This window comes from Staurois parvus, unplaced genomic scaffold (genome assembly GCF_062004578.1).
Source record: "Staurois parvus isolate SC_StPar_1 unplaced genomic scaffold, SC_StPar_1.0 ptg000276l, whole genome shotgun sequence".
Classification (NCBI taxonomy): domain Eukaryota; kingdom Metazoa; phylum Chordata; class Amphibia; order Anura; family Ranidae; genus Staurois; species Staurois parvus.
The window spans coordinates 3,210,448-3,236,521 of NW_028318072.1; the positions used below are offsets into that span (position 1 = coordinate 3,210,448).

General features: G+C 41.9%; 1 protein-coding gene across 1 annotated transcript; it reads left to right on the top strand.

The window, feature by feature from the left end:
- Window positions 1–1,091: 1,091 nt before the first annotated feature.
- Window positions 1,092–24,346, top strand: STARD7 (StAR related lipid transfer domain containing 7). The gene is made up of 8 exons (XM_089681720.1): window positions 1,092–1,463; window positions 8,858–9,018; window positions 14,222–14,271; window positions 14,352–14,462; window positions 15,303–15,385; window positions 15,562–15,661; window positions 17,175–17,259; window positions 18,369–24,346. The coding sequence occupies exons 1-8, from the start codon at window positions 1,237–1,239 to the stop codon at window positions 18,542–18,544; spliced, it is 993 nt and encodes a 330-aa protein (XP_089537846.1). The 5' UTR covers window positions 1,092–1,236; the 3' UTR covers window positions 18,545–24,346.
- The last annotated feature ends 1,728 nt before the right edge of the window (window positions 24,347–26,074 follow it).

Genomic DNA, 26,074 nt, shown 5'->3' on the forward strand with positions numbered 1-26,074 from the left:
CCTCGCTACAAGTTTCTTTATGGTATTAAAGTGTTACTAAACCCAGGACCTTGCATTCACTATATCTTGTCTCCCACAGTGCACAGAACATGGAAGTGTAATTATTGTAGTAAATATAAACTGCTATATACTTTTTCTCATCATCAGTATATAGCAGTCTTGTGACTTCTATCAGCGTCCAGCTGAGCACTGGTTAAAGCTTGTAGGATGAGTTTTCATTCAGCTCTGACTGTCCTATAAGGCTGCATGACCCCTGACCCTTTTCTTGGTTAGTACCGATTGGCCTTGTGCCGATCACATGCACCCTCCCCAAAAAAGAAAAAAAAAAACCTCTCTAGCAATACACACCAAACTGAGCATGTGCAGTGTCTCCTAGAGCTCTGTACTATCAGCAGATGGATTGGGGTCAGTAGAAGAAGGGGAGGATCAGAGAAGACAGGGTCAAACAGCCTTTTTACACAGAGCACAGGATTAACCCCTTAGGTTCCACAGTGAGTATAACAAGCATGCTTTACTGCATATACAGACTGATTTTACTGTTGTGGGTTTAGTAACACTTAAGGGCCAGTTCACACTAGAATGTAGGTTATATGGTTGTCAATGTCATAGTTTACACCAGTGCTTGCAGTTTCAGTGCGTTCCGGGTGCAGAAAAAAAAAGTAGAACATGCTGCATTTTTTCTGCACAGAACTGTACTGGAAAGCAGTGAAACGCATCAAAAACACACCAGAAATGCACTAGAAAGCACATGTCCCTATTTGAATTGAAGGAAAAAAATACAACGGAACGCATCAAAAACACACATGCAGAAATGCATCTGGAACGCAACTTGACTGCGTTTCTTCGGTGTGAACCGGCCCTAAATGTCATTGTTAGACAATAAAAGAAGTGTTCTGATTGGTTGCCATGGACAGGAAGAAATGGTCCAAGCTGATAGATGCTTTAGCACTGCATGTATATGTATGGCACAGAGGAGGACACTATGCACCGAGCACCTCTCTTCTAAGCAGGTGGCCGCTGTGCCCGTCACGTGGCCGGGTCACGTTATCCGCTCCATCTCAGTTGCCCTTGAACAGGGCCGAGCTTCAAGCCTGGAAGTTTAATCCCTGACAGACACGACCGTCCACCAATCAGCACTTCCACTGCGGCCGCCTCGCCCAATCTCTGGAGGGGTGGGGGCGTGGCTCGGGCCTCGCTGTGGCAGGCGTGCTGCAGGCTGGATACTCCGGCTCCGGGATGTGGCAGCGGGTGGTACGCGGTGTGTCGGCGGGTCTGGCCGGGTGGCTGCGCTCCTGCCGGCCTCCTGTGTGCCACTATGGGAGCGGCCAGCAGAGGGAGAGCAGGAACCTCCTCCGGGGTGTCTGCTACAGGAACAGGCCGGGGAAGACGGGGAGGCTGCTGGCAGCACTGACAGGGGCATTCCTATGGGAAGAAGAGCGGGTGAGAGAGGAGGAGATCCTGAGGTGAGTCCAGGAGGACTGCTAGACCCATAGACTCTGTATAGACTCTATGCAGTGTGCACGTGTGTCAGCCTGGACCTGTTACATTGAGCACAGTACGCCCTCCATTCGGGCCCTTGCCAGGGTACGCCCTCCATTCAGGCCCTTGCCAGGGTACGCCCTCCATTCAGGCCCTTGCCAGGGTACGCCCTCCATTCAGGCCCTTGCCAGGGTGCCCAGTCCATGCAGGCCCTTGCCATTGTACGCCCTCCATGCAGGCCCTTGCCAGGGTACGCCCTCCATGCAGGCCCTTGCCAGGGTGCCCAGTCCATGTAGGCCCTTGCCATTGTACGCCCTCCATGCAGGCTTTTGCCAGGGTGCGCCCTCCATGCAGGCCCTTGCCAGGGTACGCCCTCCATGCAGGCCCTTGCCAGCGTGCCCCCTCCATGCAGGCCTTTGCCAGCGTGCCCCCTCCATGCAGGCCCTTGCCAGGGTACCCCCCTCCATGCAGGCCCTTGCCAGGGTACATCCTCCATGCATCCTGCACACCCTTGTCGGAGTTCAGTGAGATGTCAGAATGTCTGCACTCCCATCATATAGCTGTCATGGAGGATGTGTTCAATGGCCATACATGTAATAAGAAAATCGTCTGAAAATTCCCGTATGAGGAACGTTTGGCCGATTATCTGATAGTACAGTGCTTTTGACAGGTGATTCTGAATTTTCGTACAACAAAAACCAAGGGTGCAAGTTAGTAAATTTTCATCGGACGTGAATACGTCGTCTTTCTTTTAGTTCAGGTTCAAACCTATGCAGGTTGCGTTTGAGGCGTTTTTGCTGCATTTTTGCTGCATTTTTGATGCGTTTTGCTTTTTCTCTCATTTTTTAAAAATTTTCTTGTTGCTAGGCAGATTTAAAACACAAAACACAGCATAAACGCAATACGTGCATTCCCATTGAAGTCTATAGAATCAAAAACGCAACGTTTTGCATTAAAAAAAGTCACTGACACTTTCCAAAAAACGCAAAGATGTGAACCTGTCCCATAGGAAATCATGTTAAATGGACTGTACTGTGTTTCTGCAAAACGCGGCAGACCACGCTTAGGTGTGAACATAGGGTTAATGTGTACAGTAATCGTATGGAAATAATCAAAGAGGAAAAAAATATGCGCAAGATCAGAAGCAAAGAACGACCTTCATTTCCTATTCTACTAGTCTAGTACATAGCTGCGTTTGCTTTTGTCGGCTGAGAATTCTACAAGTTCAGTTACATTGTGGAAAATCGGACAATCGGTTGTCCAGTTTTCTCATAGTATGTACTTGGCCTAAATCCTCATCACTGGGTTGGGGCAGACCCGGTGGATGTGAGTGTTGTCCTGGAGGATCAAGACACCCGTCTCGTGTTTCGCGGTGATTGGATAAAGCGCAAGCTGAGGCTTTGTATATATATATATATAGGATTCAGCTCAGAGCTCTCAGCACCCTTCAAACAAATGTCTTGGGGCCAGTTCACACCATAGAAAAAATTCTTAAAGCGCCGCCTATGGAGAGTTTGAAGTACCGTAGTTTGTTGCCATTCCACAAGTGTGTGCAATTTTAAAGCATGACATGTTAGGTATCCATTTACTCGCTGTAACACCCTCTTTCATATTTAAAAAAAAAAAAATCGGTAATTCTTGTGTTTTTTTTGTTTTTTTTTTCACTAAAGTGTATTCTCAAAAACTGTGTTTGAAAAAACGCTGCGCAAATACCATGTGCCAAAGAAAAAAAATATATCTATATGATTGGGGGTTCTAAGTAATTTTCTAGCAAAAAATACCAATTTGACCCTTTGACGTTGATGTAACACAAATAAATATGCGGCCTCACAGAACTGGGCTTTTTTCCGTGGGGCCGCATATTTGCGTACCTGTTTTTCTGCTGGGAGCGCGCCGCATGGCGTGCTCCCAGCACAAAGATCGCGGTGTAACTGAGAGCCCCGAGTCCCATTCTAACAATCGGGACTCACGATTCTGGGTCACATGATCGCTGTGATGGCCTCTGATTGGCTATCACAGTGATCAGTCACTGTACAGCCCGGCCCCCTTGTGTTTTTTTTTTTTGTTTGTTTTTTTTTTTCCCTCTCTCTATGAATGGAGGAGAGAGATACATTGTATCTCTCTAACTCCTGGCATAGAGGTAAAAAAAAAAAGATAAATATTAAAAAAAAAAAATACAGAACACATACCTAGATCAAGGTTTGATCTAGTTCAGTGCCAGGGTAAGTGTTTGGGTCAGGGTCAAAGGTCAAAAGGTCAGGATGTCTTAATAAAAATTTGGTGCCAGTGTGTTTTAGGTAAAAAAGCAAAACAAAATGCGCACTATTGTTTCTGGGCTGTACTACGGGTACAAACAACAAATAACATACATATATGGTATCACTGTGATCGTCAAAAGCTGGAAAATTTATTTTGGGTTCTTTGATGGTAGTAACAAGAAACACACAGCTAAATTAAAAAAAAATATTTATTTTTTTACTATTTTAGGCCAGTTTCCCTTTTGATAATAAAAAAAAAAAATCAGATATCCATTACCATTTACCACCAAATGAAAGCCCAATATGTCCTGAAAAACACGCAGTATAATTCACCTGGATGTACAAAGTGATGTTATCGACGGTCAACATTGCAAAATTGTGCTTGGGCATTTCGATTTGTTTTACCCTTAGGCGTGAAGGGGTTAAACTTGTAAACAAAACATCCCAGAAAATGCTTAGGGCCAGTTCACACCATAGAAACAGTCCAGATGCATTCCGGATGCGTTTCCACGTGTGTTTTTGGTGCATTCCATTTTTTCCCTTTTTCTTCAATTTAAATAGGGACATATGTGTTGCAGTGCATTTCTGGTGCATTCCGGTGCGTTTTTAATGTGTTCCGGTTCATCCCCCCCCCCCCTTCTTTTTTTTTTTTTTTTTTTTTTTTTTTCTTTCCTTCAATTTAAATAGGGACATATGCATTCCAGTGCATTTTTGATGTGTTCCGGTTCATTTTTCCCCCTCTTTTTCTTCAATTTAAATAGGGACATATGTGTTACAGTGCATTTTTGGTGCCTTCCGGTGCGTTTTTGATGCGTTTTAGCACATTCCAGTACATTTCTGTGCAGGAAAAATGCAGCCTGTTCTGTTTTTTTTTTTCTGGAACTGCATGGGAACTATGATATTGACAACTATATAACCTTCTTTCTGTGCATTTTGGATGCAAAAAGAATGCACTAAAACACATGTAGTGTGAGTTGGCCCTTGAAGTAGAACTAAAGGCAGCACTTTTTTTTTTTTAGATAGCTTTTCTGTGCCTGTTCACTGCTCGGGAATGCACTGTCCTTGCTACAAACGCACGGGTGCCATTAATTGTTACTAGCACCCCAAACACATCTAGCAGTCACAGGACATTTCATGCAGTGTAATTTATAAAAGTCACTTTGTGACATTTCAGTAAGCTCAAGAAAAAAAGGTAACAGGTGGCTTTTGCTTTGAAAATGTGCAGGCTAGCGTAAATAAGCCCTTAAAGCGGAAACAAAATCTGCAATATTTGCCTTTCCTTAAAGTGTTGCTAAACCCACAACAGTAAAATCAGTCTGTATATGCAGTACAGCATACTTGTTATACTCACTGTGGAACCTAAGGGGTTAATCATCTGCATTGTGTAAAAAAGGCTGTTTGATCCTGTCTTCTCTGATCCTCCCCTTCTTCTGTCCCCAATCCATCTGCTGATAGTACAGAGCTCTAGGAGGCACTCTGCACCTCAGTTTGGTGTGTATTGCTAAAGAGTTTTTTTTCTTTGGGAGGGTGCATGTGTTCAGCACAGAATCACTCGGCACTGTACAGACAGATGGTAAGGGGTCATGCAGCCTCATAGGACAGTCAGAGGAGAATGAAAACTCATCCTACATGCTTTAACCAGTGCTCAACTGGACACTGATAAAAGTCGCAAGACTGCTCTAACTGCTGATGAGAAAAGGTATATACAGTATCTCCCAGAAGTGAGTACACCCCTCACATTTTTGTAAATATTTTATTCTATCTTTTCATGTGACAACACTGAAGAAATGACACTTTGCTACAATGTAAAGTAGTGAGTGTACAGCTTGTATAACAGTGTAAATTTGCTGTCCCCTCAAAATAACTCCACACACAGCCATTAATGTCTAAACCGCTGGCAACAAAAGTGAGTCCACCCCTAACTGAAAATGTCCAAATTGGGCCCAATTAGCCATTATCCGTCCCCAGTGTCATGTGACTTGTTAGTGTTACAAGGTCTCAGGTGTGAATGGGGAGCAGGTTTGTTAAATTTGGTGTCATTGCTCTCACTCTCTCATGCTGGTCACTGGAAGTTCAACATGGCACCTCATGGCAAAGAACTCTCTGAGGATCTGAAAAAAAGAATTGTTGCTCTACATAAAGATGGCCTAGGCCAGTGGTGGGCAACCTTTTTTTTCAACTGAGCCAAATCTCGCCAAAACCACGATTGAAATTTATTTTGAGAGCTACATTTTTAAAACTGAAAATACATCCCCCATATAGTAATTCATCCCCCATATAGTAATTCATCCCCCATATAGTAATTCATCCCCCATATAGTAATTCATCCCCCATAGTAATTCATCCCCCCTATAGTAATTCATTCCCCATATTGTGTCAATTCACTTACCTTTGCTCCGCGCGTTCCTCTCGCCGTGTTCCCGCGCCGTTCCGGTCTTCAGGGCGGACTGTGAGAGGAGAGTTCGTCACGCTGCCCCGCCTACATCCTGACAGCCAATGTTTGCCACGCTCCGCGGGCCGGATTAAAAGGTCCGCCGGGCCGTAGTTTGCCCATTGCTGGGCTAGCTGCAGAGTCCTGACTTTTGGGGCGGCCGCCCGAGAGGAGGGAGGGGAGCGGGCGCCCGGCACACAGAAGAGCCGCATTAGAGTGTGTAAAGAGCCGCGGCTTGCCGACCACTGGCCTAGGCTATAAGAAGATTACCAAGACCCTGAAACTGAGCTGCAGTACGGTGGCCAAGACCATACAGCGGGAAGGGGTTAACATCTGGGGTGATCAAAGGGTTACCTATGTGCTATGTGTGTGCTTTACTTTTTAAGCAAGCTGTTTTGTATTGCTCTGCTATGCAGAGCAATACAAAGCAGCGTGCTGGCGCTGACAGGGGAGAGATCTGTATTGTTTACATACAGACCTCTCCTCTGTTTGTTCCTCCGTGGCTGTTGGGTGTCGGTGGGAAATCTCCAGCCGGGACCCGGTGATCGACAGCTGTAGCCGCAAATGGCGGCGCGGGTGCCCCCTACCCGGAAATACAAAATTGTGTGTATGTATGTATGTATGTGATTTTTGCACAGCCCTATAGCAGTGCTTCTGCTATAGGACGGTCGGGAAGCGGTTAAACAGTCTAATGTTCCCTGCTCGCAGACACGGGATTGCGGCTCATGGTGCCGGGCGGGCCACGTTAGTCGGCCCAGGGATCATGTGATCACAAAGTCAACAAAGCTGTTATAAATGGATTTTATTCATAACAACTCTGCTGCCGATACTAGTAACCAACAGCCGTCAGATTTGCAGTTAACATCCCCAAACTGAAGCTGAAACGTACTGTTACCATTTGCAATTTAGATACATACATTGTTTCAATTAAACATTGATGTCTTTGTAATTTATTTATGAATAACTGCAATAATGTCTTAGTTATCTGCCTGGATTGCAGCTTTAGCTCTGGTTCACACCAGTGCAACTTGTCATGTGATATGAGAGTTCAAAAACTCATGACAAGTCACACCCCATTAGCGGCAATGGAACCATTCAGATCGTTGAAACTCAAGACGAAGCAACTTTGAAAAAGGTTCTTGCACTATTTTTGTGTGACGTCATTGCTATTAAGTGAAGTTGCGCAGGCTGTCAGCAGGCCACAATGAAGTCGCACTGAATAGTCAGCTTTTGAAGTTGCGTGACTTTAAAGCCATACTGGTGTAAACCAGGGCTAAAAGTGGTTCTAAAGCCTTAACATTTTCTTTTACCTTAAAAGTGGTTGAAAAGGTATGTGTGGGTGTGTTTTTTTTTTTTTTTATTAAATTAGAAAAATGAGCAACCCTGATCCTCCTCTTCTCAGGTCCCCTGCCAGCACTCCTGGCTCCTCCTCTTCATCTAGTGCCCCCATAGGAAGCCGTTTCCTAAGGGGGCACTTGTGTGGACTCGCTCCTGAGCCCCGCTGCCTGTGTACATAGATGCCCCCTGTGTCAGAGTTTGATTGACAGCAGCTGGAGCCAATGGATTCCTCTGCTATCAATCTGCCCCGGGAGGAGGGACAAAACCAGGAGAGCCACTGCTCTCATTATTATATATAACCATATTATAGGTTCTGAGGCTAATTTAATGCAGATAAGGCACTACGTGAGTTTAATTCCCACCTTAATCAGCCATACACCTGTGTAATTAATGTGTTTGGGTTTACAGGGATGAGGTGGCAACCCTAGTAGGGGTGGCTAGGAAGATCCCAGACACAGAATGTTTTTGTTTTCCTTAATGCATAGAATGCATTAAAGTAAAAAACCCTTAAAGTGTTACTAAACCCAGGACCCGGCATTCTCTCTATCTGGTCTCACACAGTACACAGAACATGGAAATGTAATTATGTTAGTAAATATAAACTGCTAAATACCTTTTCTCATCAGCAGTTAGAGCAGTCTTGTGACTTCTATCAGTGTTCAAAGAGCACTGTTTAAAGCTTGTAGGAGTTTTCTTTCTGCTCTAAGAGGATGCAGAACCCCTGACCCTCTGTCTGTACCGTGCTGATTGGCCCTGTGCAGATCACATGCACTCTCCCAAGAGAAAAAAACAAAAACTCTAGCAATACACACCAAACTGAGCATGTGCAGAGTGTTTCCACATGATATGTTTTATCAGGAGATAAGAGGGGGACACTGGAAGAGGGGGAGAAATCAGAATTAAACAGCATTTTTACACAATGCAGAGGATTAACCCCTTAGGTTCCACAGTGAGTATATCAAGCATGCTTTACTGCATGTACAGATACAGGTTTAGTAACACTTTAAGGCTTTAAAACCTCACTCGATCCAGTGCTGTTGCCCATCTGTAGTGGCTCTCACCAATCTCACATGCTTCACTGAGGCAGTGGGAACCATTGGCTCCCACTGCTGTCAGTCAGATCCTGTGGTGAAGGAGCCTTCTATAAATTAAAAACCTGTACATTATGTAACAGAGTGTGTGCTTTGTGTCACAGACTAAATATAGCATGTTTGAGTAGTACTGATAATTTTTATATCATGAATGATTAAGGATCTCGCCGCACCCTTCAGCCAAGGTCAGGGAGAATGACAGCCTCAGATGAACTGGATGTCTCTGCTTTGATTTCTCTAAAGTCTTTGTACCATTACAGGCCTGCTGAAGAGATGAAGAAGGCACAGTTTGCAGCCCACAGAGTTCACTGTCATAGTATGAAGTGTGAGGAGGATGAAGGCTGGGAACTAGTCTTGGATAAAAAAGACTTCAGGCTGTGGCGGAGACCAATAGAAGGAACCTATCTGTATCAGTACAGAGGTAGGATGTAATTATTGGCTCATCACCTCTGAAGTCCAGACATCACCCTGGAAAATCTTAATCTGTGTACCAGGAGCAGCTTTAACTTTACCAGTGCTTGCTGTGAAGGATTTAAAGTGTATATAGCACCAAAAATTGTTCTAGATTTAGATGGAGTGGGAAAGGATGAGAAATTTTGCTGGGTTTTTACTGGTATTCAGAACTCCATTACCAGTTCCCGGGTGCATTATAGCCAAAAGATATCTACAGCATGGTCTGCTAGTTCTAGGAGGGCGTCCATGGACGTCCTCCCAGAACCACACCCCCCGCTTGCCCCCTGGGGAGAGCACTGCATGTAATCTGTGATCAGCTGATAACATTACTAAGGAATGGGCCAATCACAGTCGCTTTTACCATGTGACCAGCTGTGTCCTATCACAGCTGATCACAGGGTAAATGGGAAATGCCGGTTACCGGCTCTCCTCTCAAGGTGAGGAGAGCCGGTAAGCGGCATTTCGCAGGGGGACATCTACACTGATCATCAGGCCATCAGTGTGGCCAATAGTGCCAATCAGTGCCCATGTTTGCAGCCAATCAGTGCCCATGTTTGCAGCCAATCAGTGACTCCTCATCAGTGCAGCCTATCGGTGCCGATCAGTGAAGGAGAACAATTACTTATTTACAAAACTTTATAACAAAAACAACTTTTTTTGTCAACATTTTGTTTTAGCAATAAAATAAAAACCCCAGTGGTGATTAAATATCACCAAAAGAAAGCTCTATTTTTGTCTCAAAATAATTGTACAAATTTTGTTTGGGTACAGTGTTGCATGACCGCGCAATTGTCATTCAAAGTATGATAGCGTTGAAAGCTGAAAATTGGTCTGGGCATGAAGGGGGTAAAAGTGCCCAGCAGGCAAGTGGTTAACGGATAAGTTACACCCATATTCAAGTTGTAACGTGTTATGAATGGACCAGCCCCCGCTCCCTCCCTTTGACAGCTATCGGGGGATTTTCTCCCCCCACTAGCTGTCAAAATTTAAAAAAAAAATGCAGCCAATGCAGGGCTCTGTCCCTCCCAGCCACGTCACTCATTCACAGTCCTTTGTGAATGAGAAAACTACAAGTCCCCACAGCCTTTGCGGCTATCGGCCTGTAGTTCTCAATGAACTGCTACGGTGCTGTGGTAGCTAATTGATTCTTCCTCTCAGTATTTCTGCTTGCCTTTACATCCCGTACGGGGAAGCTGATATACTGACAGGTCTGCAGGAGACCTGCAATGCTCTACAGGCTCCTTCAACAAACAATAATAAATGCACTTTTTTTTTTTTTTTTTTTTTAATTTGCAAAAATATGTGCATTTATTTTATGTCAAAAGTTGAACTTATCTTTTAAGTTCACCACACACCCTACAATCTATTTGTACAATCCTCTTTAGATCTACCGACAAATATTTGTTGTGAAAGGGCCGTCCAATTGGATAGTTTAGGTAGGCCCTTATATTACATAGTTTTGGTAAATCTAAAGTTGATTGTAGTGTGTATGGTGACCCTCACCTCCTGTCCTGCTAACAAGTTTCTCTTGACTGGAAGTGATGGAAAATCTGCAACATGAAATCTGCACATAGATGTAAAAATAATATCCAACTGAAGTTTTAACCTTCCCCAACTTGACTAAAGAAAAGCATTTTTGTTGTGTCTGTGCTGCTGAGAGCTTTCCTTACTTCCTGTCTGTTAAAACATTGTCAGTGGGTCAGGACATGAGGGTATATCTCCCTAATGGAGTCCTTAATTGCAGTCAAATCTGCTGGGGATCCAACTCTTCCCATTTCTGTCCAAAAGTAAGACACAGTTTTGCTGGACATACGCTATAAACTATTGTAACTTTGATACTTAAAATGAGAGTCATCATCTCATGCTGCTAATATCAATATAGTATTAAAGCTGAACTTCACGATAAGCAAATTTAGCTTTGGATTGCAGCAGTGGGGAACACAGAGTTAGGGTTGGGGATTGGAAAAATGTTTGCCTGGACGTGGCCTTTTTAAAGCGCAAGTTCACCTTTTTCACAAAACAATGGAAAGGTGAACACCCTACTTCCTTCCCACTGCCATGGTACCCACCCGTCGAACTTGCCTCCGTAGATGATTAGCTTTCACTGCCCACACAGCTGGTGCAGGGGTCCGTAGGCAGTGAGAGATAATCATTCAGCCCTAGTTCACACTGATGCAGTGCAATTTCTATGCGTTTTCAAGTGCAATTTCAGGAGCAGTTGCAGTGCAATTTTAATGTTATTTTACACAGCTGCGATTTCTATTCTAGCTAATTTTGTGACATTATGAAAAGGTGTATCTCGCAATGAAATCGTATTACATTTAAATAATTATGCATTTTCACAGCGGTTTACATTCAACTCTGAGGGGCTCAAAAATGCATTGCACTAAATACACACACTGAACTGTTTTGGAAATCACATTGCATTTGGAACGTATAGATGTGAACGGCTATGTTATCTCCCTTAACATGTGAATCTGGAATGCATCAGATTTGCATCAGTGTGGAACCAGGGCTCAAGGAGGTAAGTGCAGCTGGGACCTGGGGGTGGGGAGGATGTAGGGTGTTAGTTCACCTTTCCATTTATTTTTTTTTATTTTTTTTTTTGTGAAAGTTCACATTTTAGACAAAGATAATAAATGCACATTTTTGCAGATAAAAATAATAAATGCACATTTTTTTATCTACAGTAACCTGGAAAGCATTGCAACAGTGATCAGTAAATCACTGATGCCATGCAGGTCTCCTGCAGACTTGTCAGAATATCTGCTTGCCATACAAGCAAGCAGATATTCTGACAGGAAGCTTCAGTAATCTACCACGGTGCACCACAGCACTGTGGTAGTTCATTGAAAACTACAAGCCGACAGCCACTAAGGGTGTCTGGACTTGCAGTTCACTCATTCACGGAAGTTTGTGAATGAGTGACGCGGCCGTGTGGGCGGATCCCCGTACGGCTGTGCTGTTTTCAAATTTGACAGATAATACGGGGAGAAGTTTCCCCGTACTATCTGTTAGAGAGAGGGGAGGTGGCAGACTGCGGCTATGGGAACATGTTACATGTTCCACCCTAAAACTGGTTGAAACATGTAACATGTTCCCAAAGGTGATCTTATCCTTTGTGGTTTACTTATTTTATCATTGTATGTGTCAGTACTGTTAATTATCAGTTTTATCTATGGCCACTAAAGTGATATGAGAGTTAAACTTAACCTAGAACTTCAGATTTGAACTTCTCTGCCACTAGTTAGTAGAAAACATTTTAGTACTGTATACTCGCTTATTGAAAAGGAAATTGTCAGGTAGTCTTCTGTCTAATCTGTAAGATGTGGGGGTGGTTATTAGTCCCACCCAGGATGTGGTAGAACTTGAGACACAATAAAACCAGCAGGAAACAGCTTAAGTTCTACTAATGGTGAAAAGAAAAATGTATTTATAACTGCAATTCAAAAGACTTGATTCCTTTTGTGCATCATCTGCATTTGAAAAATGATTTCTGGAGGAGTGTAGAAATTGTGGCTTTCTTTATGGTCTAGGCTCTTTTGAGGCGAAGAAATCTTTTTTTCAGTTGTCTATAAAAGTAAAGCTGATCATATACAATCTGGTTGTATAATCTCCTGTAAGCTGACCATACATTATACAATTTTCTTATTCAATTTCCTTTAGATTTACCTTCAAATCTGTGTAGTGCAAGGGCCTGCCTGATTGCATACAACTTGAAAGTGTTGAGGTTTGACCTTATAATATATGAATTTGGTAAATAAAGGAAAATTTTATTTCCAACCTTAGATTTAGCATTTTTGCCACACACAATTTCAACTGCTTTCGGCAAGCCTTTTTTAATTTTTTTTTTTTTGCGGCAAAACGCAGGCACAGCATCCCATTCAAATGAATGGACTGCTGTGAGCCGAAACCCGCACAGATGTGAACCTGTGCTTACTCAGGACTCTGAAGCTAATAGGTCAGCCTAACAGCCATTTATCTAGGATTTGCAAGAGGTGGTCAGCAGCAGCAGGTTTACTTTGGATGGGAAGGTGTGTCTCCAACTGAAAGCAAGAACTTTACCTGTGTTTACCTCTTCCACCCCCAACACCATTCAGTGCCCATTAGCATATATGCGGATTGGATGCGGTTTGTACATTCTCTACATGACATGTGAAAAAACACTGTTTCCTATGGTGCCTGTTCACATATGTCTGGTGCACTGGCAGTGCGGATTCAGTGTGGTTTTAGGCTCCATTCACATTTATGCGACTTTGGGGTCCAAAGTCGCATGACAAGTCGCCCCCCCCATGTTTCCCATTTGGTACCATTCATATCTGTGCGACTTCAAAGTAGTTCCTGCACTGCTTTGGTCCGACTTTCACTTGAGGGCCATAGACTTCAATGTAAACCCTCCAAAGTTGCATGAAAGTCGCACCTGAATGTTGTACATGCGACTTGTGTACGACTTAGTACAGCAGAAACAATTATCCATGGTCAAAGCCAAAGTCGCACCAGGCTATTGATTTCTTTGGGAACCGTTTCTAAACCGCATATGTGTGAACAAGATAAGATCCTGAGCTAATCCTGTCCTGAACCTGATGTAAACCTGGTGTGAACCTGTGAACAACTACTGTATCAATTAGCTGTGGTACCTGAGCTTCAATCCACACGTGTGAATCAGCTGTGTGTGTCAGGTCTCCTCGGTGACTGCTCAGTGATGCCAGTCATTGAACAATGGCTTGGATGGGTGATTACAAACCCTTTGTCTATTCCCAGCAGCACTGCTCAAGTGATGCTTCTCCATATAACCCAGTACTAGAAGGGACCTGCCCCCAGAGACCTATGTGATCATACTAGTAAACAGGTCTCTATAGGTGTGCATAGGATGAATTTGTAGACTTACCATTTTTTTTTTTGTAAGAAGATCTCTATTACTATAACCCTGAAATAAAACACTATCCAATCCTGATAGAAAGGCACAACGATCTTTGATCCAGTAATTGATTGGAGATGGCAAAGTCTGATTGACTACTTTAAATGTGCTGAAAATGAATACTGTCATTTTTGATTGGAAGCTACCTTCAACACCTCCACTGTTTATTACCCCATTTTATATCAACTGCTTTATTGTTATAGAGCCTGTATAAAAGTGTGTAGCTCATAGAGCCTGTTTTGTCTTCCCACAGTATTTGGCTCGTATAACGATGTGACACCTCGCCAGTTCTTTAATGTTCAGGTATGAATCTTCTCTGTATGTGTGTTGCACTGCAGAGTTCATGTCGCTTTGTTGCTGATTTGTCTTCATCTTGCCCACAGTTAGATACAGAGTACCGCAAAAAGTGGGATGCATTAGTGATTAAACTGGAAGTGATTGAGAGAGATGTAGTCTCTGGATCAGAAGTCCTTCACTGGGTTACTCATTTTCCAGTAAGTCCTGGTTTGTTGGTCAATCGTACATACTGTCCATGCATGTATATGTACACATTTTAAGATCTTGCATGGTAAGTACCACTAACAGATGCGGTCACTTTGCCCATACAGGTTGAAGCGACAGTGTCTGTGTAAAACCACCTCCCACCCACTGATATTCACATCTCTCAAGCAATCCCCTGCTACCCCTACCTCTGTCAGAACTGGTGCAGTGTATGATGGAGCATGTAGCCCCCCCCCCCCCCTCCAATGATGCAGTGAATGGGTCTAGTGTAGATGAGGTACAGCAGGAGATCACTGGGAAGGTGAATATCAGTGGGTTAGGAGGTTACACAGGCACTATCACTGTTCCCTGAATGGGCAAATTGACAGTGTCTCTTTTTAAGCTTTGTGCCCAGAAGCAGTTTTTAAGGTCCTTTGGTTGTTAAAAGTCCAATATGATTTGCAACTGCTTTATTCCTAGCAGCCTCAAGATCAAATGTATGTTTAGGAGAATTCCCACTTGATCTTTAACATGGTCCACTAGTTGCTTTTTGCATGTTTTGTCTTTTTAAAGCCTGACAGGTCTTCTTGGCGGCAAGGTGGAATTTCATTCCACACTCAACTCTAATGTAAGTTTGATGCAAACAAGCAGCAGTGTCACTGCTGTGGCTTCCACTCAGTTTGGTGAGATGAGATAATTATTTATTAAAGATCTCTGCTAAGCAATGTTTGGGTTGTTTAAAGCCCTTTTCCACCTTCAGCCAAAATTGTCTAGCTTGATACCTTGCCCTGAAATCTAGAGTTTAGAAACCTTAAAATTCATATTGGATTTTGATTTTTTTTTTCCCCCTGCAGTATCCAATGTACTCGCGGGACTATGTGTACGTCAGGAAGTATCACGTGGATCAGGAGAATAACCTCATGGTGTTGGTCTCACGGTAATATATACTTTGTAGTGTCTTTTCTTGTGCAATAAATGCCCTGTAGGATGGTGGTTAAACAATATAAAGTCAAAGATATAAGCATTATACAGGAACACAAACCACAGTCACTGCACACATTTGGAGAGCTGTTTCGCAGATGGTGTTTGAGCTTTCTTTTTCTTGACTTACAGAGCAGTGGAGCACCCAGAGGTACCAGAATCTCCTAACTATGTCCGCGTGCGTAACTACCATTCTCAGATGGTGATCAGACCTCATACAACATTTGATGAGGTATGGCTCTAGTATCAGGTACACTAATGGTGTTTGAGAGACACTAACTATTGTGAGTGGTATATTATTTCAGGACTGGCTAGAGTATAGATTAAGGGATTCAGTCCAGTCTTGGAGCCAGCAGGCTTGATCAAGTGGAACTGCTTAGATTTTAAGCTCCAAGGAGCAGGGCCCTCTAATCCCTCTTGTATTGAACTGTATTGTTACTGTACTGTCTCCCTTCATAATGTAAAGCGCTGAGCAAACTGTCGGCGCTATACAAGTCCTGTATAATAATAATAACTGAACTTTGAAAGCTGTGCAAAAGCAGAGGGCAATTGAATTGGTCATCTATATTGCCTGTGGTCTCTGTGCTTCTGATAGTTTTACCAGTACTAATTTATATGCGATTTCTGAAGACGTTATTGCTACTTGTGAAGATTTTCAATGATTTCTTGCAATTTGCATTGCGATTTCCATTATATTCTATGTATGTGAAGTCGGCACAAAACTGCAGAAAAAGTAATGCAAGAACTACTTTAGAAATCGTGCTGCAGCAAATCGCATATGTTAAGACACTCACATTCATTAGATGTGATTTCTATTTGCAAATCAGACCTGAAATCGTACCGGTGTGACCAGGCACTGAAAGCATAAGAGATGCATCCTAAAGAAAACTTCAACAAACTGTCTAGGATGTATCTCCTATATTGAGTGCCTCTCCTGCTGCCACAATTACTGGTTGTCCAAAATGACGATCTGCATGTCACTGAGTAAAGACCATGTATAATTTCATTGAATTTACAATAAAATTCAGATGTAGGTCAAAGGCGTGGTCTTTGATCTGCATGTGACATCATTTAAAGAAGCCTTGCAAGTAAGAAAAAAAAATTTCAAGAAAATATCTTGTGTTTCAGCCTCTCATTAACCATTGGTTATCCCAAATTGGCACTCCTACCTCCCCTTCTCTCCTTAGTTATTTTCTCTGTTCTGTTTTTAATTGTGTTTCTATTGTTTTCAACCATTGTTTGTTTGTTTGTTTTTTTTGTCAGTTGTGTTCTTGTGTTTTGTTTTGTTTTTCTGTGTTGCATTTTATAAAACAAATATGAATGAGAGGCATGTCCACATCAGTCACAAAACAATAGGGAATGAATAGGAGTTAAAGATACAGCACCCCTCCATCAATTCTGTATATACTGTAAACCTTAATTTAAGAAAAAGTGTTAATTTATGTAAAAAAAGATTTATTTCAAATTAAGTATACGGTAAACCCATGTGACAGCAGATAACTTCTTCAGTGTTTTCATTATTGTGTGTATTTTAGTAGCAAGGCCTTGAGCATACCGTTTAATTACTACTATTTGTTGTAACATTAGCCCACTGCGCTCGCTCCTAGGAGTTGGATATTTTGTTCTGCGATTTTCTATTCTGGTGTTAATTTCTCAAAAGAGTACCCATAGTGCTAAAGGATGTGTAGGGAGTATTATAGAGTATCAGTTGTGTTGCCAATGGTTGTTTCTAATTTCTCTTTTAGAATGGCTTTGATTACTTGTTAACATATAGTGACAACCCACAGACTGTGTTTCCTCGCTATTGTGTAAATTGGATGGTGTCCAGTGGTAAGTTCATTTAAACATTTTATGTGAATCATGAGCCCATCTTCAGCTTTTTATCTTTCCTTATGTTTGACTTATGTTGCCTGATCATATCAGACATTTACGGAGTCAAATCCCAAAAGTTTATAATAACCAAAATTGATAAAGGGATTCAGAGCACAGCGACGTACCTGTACGGGGATGCCTGTTTTCGGCACGCCCCTGCCCACCTACTTCCCTGTGATTTGACACAGCGGGAGTTTGTCAGCAGAGCCCATCAGATGATTCATGGCTGGGATCTGCTGATCAGCTGTGTTGAATCACAGCCCAGAGCCCTGTGTTGACAAACACAGGGCTCTATACAGAGGGAACAACCATTTTGTTCCTTTTCCCTGCTTTGCAGGGAAAGTAAATCAATCTGTAGTAAAAAGCTGCACATATTACACACATTACACATTGTTAGGTATACGATTAACCCCTTGATTGCCCCAGATGTTAACCCCTTCCCAGCCAGTGTCATTAGTACAATATTGGCACTAATCACTATATTAATGTCAGTGGCAGTTAATCAGTTCCTAAAAAGTGTCACATTGGCCGTCACACTATCACAGTCCCACTATAAGTCGCTGATCACTGCCATTACTAGTATTAAAAAAAAAAAAAAAATCCAGTATATATTACATTGTTTACAGATGCTATAACTTTCACGTAAATCAATATATACTTGTTTGTTTTTTTGTTTGTTAAAATTTATGGTATTTTTTTTAGTTTATATAATAAAAAATGCAAAAACCCAGTGGTGATCAAATACCCCCAAAATAAATCTCTACTTGTATAAATAAAAATTATATAAATTCCATTTGGGTACTGTGTTGAATGACCACACTATTGCCAGTTAAAGTAGTGCAGTGCCGTATAGCAAAACATAGCCTGGTCATGAAGAGGGGGGTAACATCTTCCGGAGCTGAATTTGTTAAGATATATCTAAACCCAAGAAAAAAAACTCTAATGTGTTGAAGTTTACCAGTCCTTAGATGTTGCAACATAACTAGCATGGCCACTGCAATTTTGTATCTTTTGTGTCACTTGCTGTTCTGAGATGTTTGCTAATACTAACACATTTATTGTTACAGGGATGCCCGATTTCCTGGAGAAGCTGCATTTAGCAACACTCCGTGCCAAAAACATGGAGATTAAAGTACGAGATTACATATCTACCCGTCCTCAGGACTGCAGCAGTGAAGCCCGAGCCAGCCCTGAGCGTAAACCTGCAGCAGCACACAGTGCGCCACAAATGGATTATGCATAATAGGAGTTGCAGAAAACTCTGTTCCTTCCACAGGCTAGCATGAGGGGAAAGAGCTGCTCAAACAGTGAGTGAAGGCCAGCTGTGCAGATCCTGAATGAGTGATAACTGCCAATCAGTACTGGTTTTCTGCAGGCCAATTAGCCGGCCTTTAAAAAGATCAGCAGATTCTCTGCTCAAGCCAGGTGCTTCCTCCTAAGTGGCTACTTTAAGGACCTTTATGGGGTGATGAGATAGTGAGCATTACAGAATGCAAACTAAACTTTTTTTTGATAATGTCTGTCTTGTTAGAAAGCTGTGTGACATTGGTTATCAGTTCTTCAACTGCATGTTTGTTCTGAGCATTGGATTCCTGTCTAACAGTTGGCATCTTCAACAGCAGAGTCCAGCACTTTTGGCCTTGCTAATGGATTTTTACTCTGTTATGAAGCACCAGGATATTGCTTCATCAGATCTTTAATATAAAGCGCCTGGACATTTCTTTAGCCACCTCTCTGATCGGTATGTGAAAAAGACCTCGGCTTACCCCTCACTCTTTGTTGATATGAAGGAATCTCATTTCTGTGATTTGCCGGATTCTGCAGGGAAGAGGGGCAAATGGGACTACTTCGACTTGCATGGTTTTTTTTTATTAACACGGATAAAGTAATTCATGATAACTGGTTTTATGGTGCAAGGCAAAAAGTTTAAGTGCTGTAGATTACCCAAAGAATTTTTTTTACTACAGTCACAGAATCAGGTGGTGAGGTCTTCAGATTTTTTTGGGAAAATGTGCTTAATGTCTATATAATGTCTATATAAAAATCTTTACTTACAATTGTAAAACAGGAAATTTCGTCATGTTCTTTGTTTTCGGGCTTTTTTTTTTACATGGCTAAGAAATAAAGGTCTCCAGTGCAGATAGTAGAATAGCTGCATCCTCATTGCCTGACACCGTTGATTGTGCTATGAACACGCTGCCTTACTGGACTTATCCAGGCCTCTCTTTGCGTGACCTGACTGGTAGCTATTGAAGGACTGGGACACATTTTCTAGTCTGCAGTTGCTGGCTGGATGGTCCAGTGACCCTTTGATCCACTATGTTAATTTGGGGATCTAAACAGCAGCATGTTGACCCTTGTAGAATCATTTAGTAAGATCCACAACACAGCAACCACATAGTCCATCTTGGTTGGAAGCACCCATGGCAGTAGGACTGTAGGCCAGCATGCATAGAAGTTTTTGTGACTTTTTTTTGTTTACATTTAATAAGTGGTAGTAAAGGTTGAAGGATTTTTTTTTTTTTTTAAATCTTCGTGCACTCTATGAATAAAGGTAAATACCTTCTGAGTGCTGCTCCCCCCCACACAGCCCCCCTACCTGAGCCTGAACTCAATCCAACGCTGTGCACGAGAGCTCTCCTAGGTCTCTCTCTCCTCATTGGCTGAGATACAGCAGCGGTAGCCAATGGCTCCCACTGCTGTCAATCACAGCCAGTGAGGAGTGAGCGGGGGCAAGGCTAAGCCGCACTCTGCTCGGTAGCAAGCACACACAAGTGCCCCCAGAGCAAGTGGCTTGCTCTGGTGGCACTCGGCAGGGGGGCAAGAAGTGCCGTTAGAGGACCCAAGAAGAGAAGGATCAGGGCTACTCTGTGCAATGGTTTTGGACAGAGCAAGTTAGTGTGACAAGTTTGTTTTTGTGGGTTTTCGTTTTGTTTATTTAAACTCGAGCCTTTAATGCAACTTTATTAAGGCACTGCGAGAAGCAGAAGTGACAGCAAGCAGTCGGTGAAAGATTGTATTATTGACTCCAATGTGTTGCAGCAATTTGCGATTGGCTCTACTCCTGAGCTGTCCAGCTCAAACAAAAACATTTCCCACAATTCCAAACAAAATTCATTTTAAAGTGTTTTCAGTCTTTTTTTTTTTTTTCTACTCCTGTTGGTGCCTTACCCTGCAAATCGGTAAAAAAGCTTGCACTCCAAATACAGATATGGATGGCATTCCCAGCGTGTAGTCATCTGTAACTGACCTATGTTCTAAAGAATGTACTTAATGCTTAGAAGAGAGGAACTAGTCAAAGTCTGTCTTGCCGCTAATCCACGTGTTGGCAGGTGTTGAGACATAACAATTTCAGCTGATAAATATGACAGCTGAAGCTGCCATGCAAAGGGCTTTTTCTATGCCATATCTGCCTGATATTTTTATTTTTTTTTGTATCGGTGGGTGGATCTGTACAACGCACTTATTCTACATGCACAGTAGGTAGAGAACTAATAATCCTTAGGTAAAGGGTAGTCGGTTTACATCTTCGCCGCCTGAGCTGCAGAGCTGAGTGTTGCAGTGGAGGTGGTGTCCTTTCTAAAACACGGCTTGATTTCCAAAGCACTCCAAAATGAAAGATTTTCTCCAGAGGCTGCACTGAAACTTGGCACTTTCTGTAGCTGTATCTGCGAGAACCAGGGGAGCATCACTTTCAGGCAGCGACTAAAACAATTTTACTAAAAGGTGCAATTTTCTTCCAAAAAGCATTTTAGGAGAGCACAATAATAATAATACATGAAGAAAAAGAAAACATGGGAAATCACAGCACTTAAATTCAGGCTTTTAGCTCTCTCACTCTCTAAATTTCAAATTGTTAAAAGTACATTCTAAAGACAGGTAAACCAATTACTTCCTGCACAGCCAGTACTAATTTGTAATGGACCAACCTACAGGAGAACACTTACTTGAGTGTTCCAGCTTTTGTTTAGGGGGTGTTCCAGTTTTTACAGCCCCCTCCATGTTTAAATGTGTGGTTGGCTGGGACAGTCGCAGTGTAGCTGACAGGCCAGTGTAAAACGAATGTTGAGTATTCCTACACGCAGTGGTGATAGGAGAAGAATGTCCATTTAAGCATCATTTGCTTTGAGAAATTGGGGGTTTATAGAACTTCTTGTCTGAACAAAAGCTTTTGTATATTTTCTATTGGAAGAAATCTTTAGATCTCTATCTAAATCTTAACAATTGTGTCTTAGTTTCTGAAACCAATATGCAAATTAACAGGTCGCCTAAACCATTTTCTTAGAGTATGTTGTCTCTTCCTATGCCTTAAAGTGTGTTTCCACTTTTGCAGCCAAGTTGGGATAACGCCTACTTTAGTTATGCGTTGTGAATGGGAACAAGAAACAAATAAACAAAAAAATGCTGTTAACTTTTTTAAATGCTCTTTTCTTAAAACTCACCGAAAAATCCTACATAGCTTTTCTTTCTTTAAAGGGACTAGGGACAAAAGATTTCCTGTTAGTGCTGTGCTGGCAGATATCATTATCAGTTGTAAAATAGATTTGAACACTTTTTCAGTTTTAGCAAAGGGTTTAAAAATCTAGAACAGGGGTGTCCAATAGCTGGAGGGCTGCCAGCTTGACACCTGTGATCTAGAATCTGGGCTTCTTCATTGTATGGTAATGAGGAAAAGCTCAGGTTCCCCAGTCTGTGTGGAGACAATCACTGTGAAATTGTAATTTGCAGTCTGACTGAGGCCTGCCCAAACCAAAAGGTAAGAAAAAAAGTATATCATTTTTTATTACTATTTTGAGAAATGTTTTGTGTGAATGCAACACGCATAACAAACATATAGTTTTTGTTTTTCAAATTTGACTGCAAAAGTGAAACTACACTTTAAGGTTTTTGAGTCAGTGTGGGGGCAGGATTAGTCTGTGGACGATAAAACAAAAAAACATGTACAGGAGGAGGGATGACCACAATTAGTTCTTCTATTTATGACTGCCTCCATTGTGTTATGACTGTTAGAATTATGAAAACCTCAAATTGTATAAATGTGTGTAGTGTGTGTTGTGCTTTTTTGGTGTTTTTCTGAAATTAGGTTTTTATGTTGTCCGTTTATATGCAAACAGTGCTTACCAGAGCTCAGCATGAGTGCTGATAATTGACATGCACCAACTTTTATACATCAGGAGGCCTCTTACCTCTGACTCTTAGCTCTAAGTCATCCTTAGAGACCTCAAATTAAGATAAGGGGTGATTCTAAAATTTATACCTAACATTTAATCCTAAATGTTCAGATTCTTGTATAATCCCAGGTATGACCCTACATTAGAGGTTTAGGTTCATTATCTTGTTCTGAGCTTGTGGATACTTGTAATCCGTGTTAATTTTGTCAACAAAAATATTTCTGTCATAGTTTTTGTCAGCAGCATGTTTTCAGTGACAAAGAATAAAATTAGAATTAAGTCAGTTGCTGAAAACTATGACGAAAATCGATTCTAATTTTTACCAACATATGCAAATGTAAGGGAGGGAAGTTGACCCACCTGAACTTCCGCTTTCCTTGGAGCTCTGCCTGTCTGTTAAGCACCAGCTTCCTGACTCTTTTGGCAAGCTGTATTGGCAGAGAGACGCAGCCTCCATCTGTCTGCCTGCTGCTTGGAGATTACTGGAATGTTCTGGAGATTTTAGTTGTCTAAAATGTACTGGAGGTTTTAGAGGAGTAAAATGACATTTGACGTGAAAACGAACAGTGCTTGTTATTGGTAATGAGCAATCTTTTAAAAATATGCTTTGTTTATGACTTGTGTGTTTGTGGATCTAAGGATCCAAACCCTGATTGTCAGGACCACATGCATCTCTACACTAGTAAAATGAGTAAAGGTAGAGGTGAGCAAACATTATGGATAGGTCCAGGGTCAGGTAGGTCAGTGTTTAAATGACGAAACAAACAAAAAAAAATAAAAAAAGTACTGCTATTCTAATAGTAATTAGAACAAACTCTACCGTCTCTGGTTTTCAATCTGAACCACAAACTGGAATAAATAATAGAGCTATACATTTAAAGATTTCTGTTAATGGCCATTACCAAAACCATTAATTGCAGAAAGCTAGAACTTAACGTTGTAAACCCTTTTGTATACCCAGTGAAGTGACTGACCACAGGTGATACACAGATGAAACAAATCCTCCATAAGTTGTACCAGTTTATCTCCACTCTTCAGCTGTTCAAAGTGTAGAATGTATACAGCTTGTCTTCAGCTTCCTGGCCCCTGTTTTCTGAAAGCTCAGTTAGTGATTACTGATTGGAGGGAAGGGACACACCCCCCTTCAGACAGCACACAGAAACAGAACTGAGGCTGTCAATCACAGGCTGTGTGATGGAGATCCCTCCCATCACTGGTTTTCTCTTAATGTCAGGAAAACTTGTCAGAAGTGACACTTTAGAGTTGAGACAAGTGAACACTATAGAGAGGGGGATATGCTTTTTTCATGTTTACAACCATTTTAAGGCTCTCTCTCTCTCTCTCTCTCTCTCTCTCTCTCTGTGTGAGTAGTGCATTGGATCAGTAGTTCTGGAAGTGCCCAAACAAATAGGACACCATAGCCAGCAACAATGACAGCCCCTGTATTTCCCTCATAATGGGTTTCCTACCTAAATCTGACTTTCTGTCTAGTTAGTCCTTTTTAAGACCTTGTAGCCAGCCTTTCTTCAGCAAGAAATGTCCAATTTTGGGTACACAGCATAAATTAATATTTTAACATCTATTTGTTTGTAGACTTTCTTTTAATTGTTATCAATAACTTGGAAATAAAAAAAAATCATGTGTTGTGTCCTTTTATAAAATGTAGACTTTAATTGCTGATCTGCTGTTACATATTTCTTGGGATTAAATTAGTAACGAGCATGATGTATAACAAATCATTTCCTCTCTTGAATTTGCACTGCTCCTGCAGAGTGGGAGCTTCCACTGATGTGATGTTACATTTCTTTGTTTTTTTTTTTTTTTTTTTCTTTTTAACTAGTAAGTGTAATTAAATGTACAAATTGGTTATAAAATGCATGTCCCTTGTCTGATTTATTTTCTTTTTGTGAGTCTACTGGCAGGGTTTAGCCTGTATTGCTGACATGTGGTGAGAGAGGGGTTCAAGGCAAAGGGCTGCCACCAGGGGGTTTACAGACAATAACATTCTCTATGCAAGCAAGGTCTGGTCTTAGGTTAGGGTTTACATGAACAATTAATTCATAGCACTTCCTCTGAGCCCTGGCTGTCCTGGACACACCTCTGTTTGTAGCTGAAGAGATAAAAAAAAGAGAAGCAGCACAGTTACTAGTTCATTTCTCTATTCGTTATGAAAGAAATGTCAGTCCCATTCCAAACAGCAACTCCTTGCTGTGTTTAGTGTCAGACTACTGCATACAATATGTCTCCACCCAAAAACCTGACTTTCCTTGATGCAGTTCACCACTCCTGGCTTGCTTCCCCCTATCCTATATGAACAAGCCAGGAGTGGTGAAATGTGTCAAAGGTTTAGATTTCTAAAGCACTGCTCAAACTGTTGGAGCTATATAAATCCTGTGTAGTAATAATAATGAAAACGTTTAGTATTTAGATGGAGACTTATGAAGGCATTTTTTCAGGCAATAAATACAGCAAGATTAGCTAAGTTTGGAGAGCAGCTGACATTTTTTCATACCTTTTTGATGGAGAGTGAAAATGGGCTACAGTAGCTAGCACCTGGATTGTCCATATACAGTGAAGGAAATAAGTATTTGATCCCCTACTGATTTTGAATGTTTGCCCAGTCATAAAAAAATGATCAGTCTAAAAATTGAATGGTAGGTGTATTCTAAAACTGAGAGACAGAATAGCAACAAGAAATTCAAAAGACATGCATGTCTAACAAATGATGCACTAATTTGCAAGTTCATGAGGGAAATAAGTATTTGATCCCCTTCACAAAACATGACTTAGTACTTGGTGGCAAATCCCTTGTTGGCCATCACAGAGGTCAGACGTTTCCTGTAGTTGGTTACCAGGTTTTCACACATCTCAGGAGGGATTTTGGCCCACTCCTCTTGGCAGATCCTCTCCAAGTCATTAAGGTTTGGTGGCTGATGTTTTGGCAACACGAACTTTCAGCTCTCTCCACAGATTTTCAATCGGATTAAGCTCTGGAGACTGGCTAGGCCACTCCAGGACCTTAATGTGCTTCTGCTTGAGCCACTCCTTTGTTGCCTTGGCTGTGTCTTTTGGGTCATTGTCATGCTTGAACACCCATCTTCAATGCCCTGGCTGAGGGAAGAAGGTTCTCACCCAAGTTTTAACGGTACATTGCCCTATCCATCATCCCTTTGATGTGGTGCAGTTGTCCTGTCCCCTTAGCAGAAAAACGCCCCCAAAGCAGAATGTTTCCACCACCATGTTTGACAGTTGGGATGGTGTTCTTGGGGTCATAGGCAGCATTCCTCCTCCTCCGAACACAGTGACTTGAGTTGATGCCAAAGAGCTTGATTTTGATCTCATCTGACCACAACACTTTCAACCAGTCCTCCTCTGCATCATTCAGATGTTCAGTGGCAAACTTCAGACGGGCCTGGACATGTGCTTTCTTGAGCAGAGGGACCTTGCGGGCACTGTAGGATTTCAATCCTTGTCGGTGTAGTGTGTTACTAATTGTTTTCTTGGTGACTGTGGTCCCAGCTGCCTGGAGATCATTGACAAGAGTCTCACGTGTAGTTCTGGGATGATTCCTTGCTGTTTTCATGATCATTGACACTCCACGA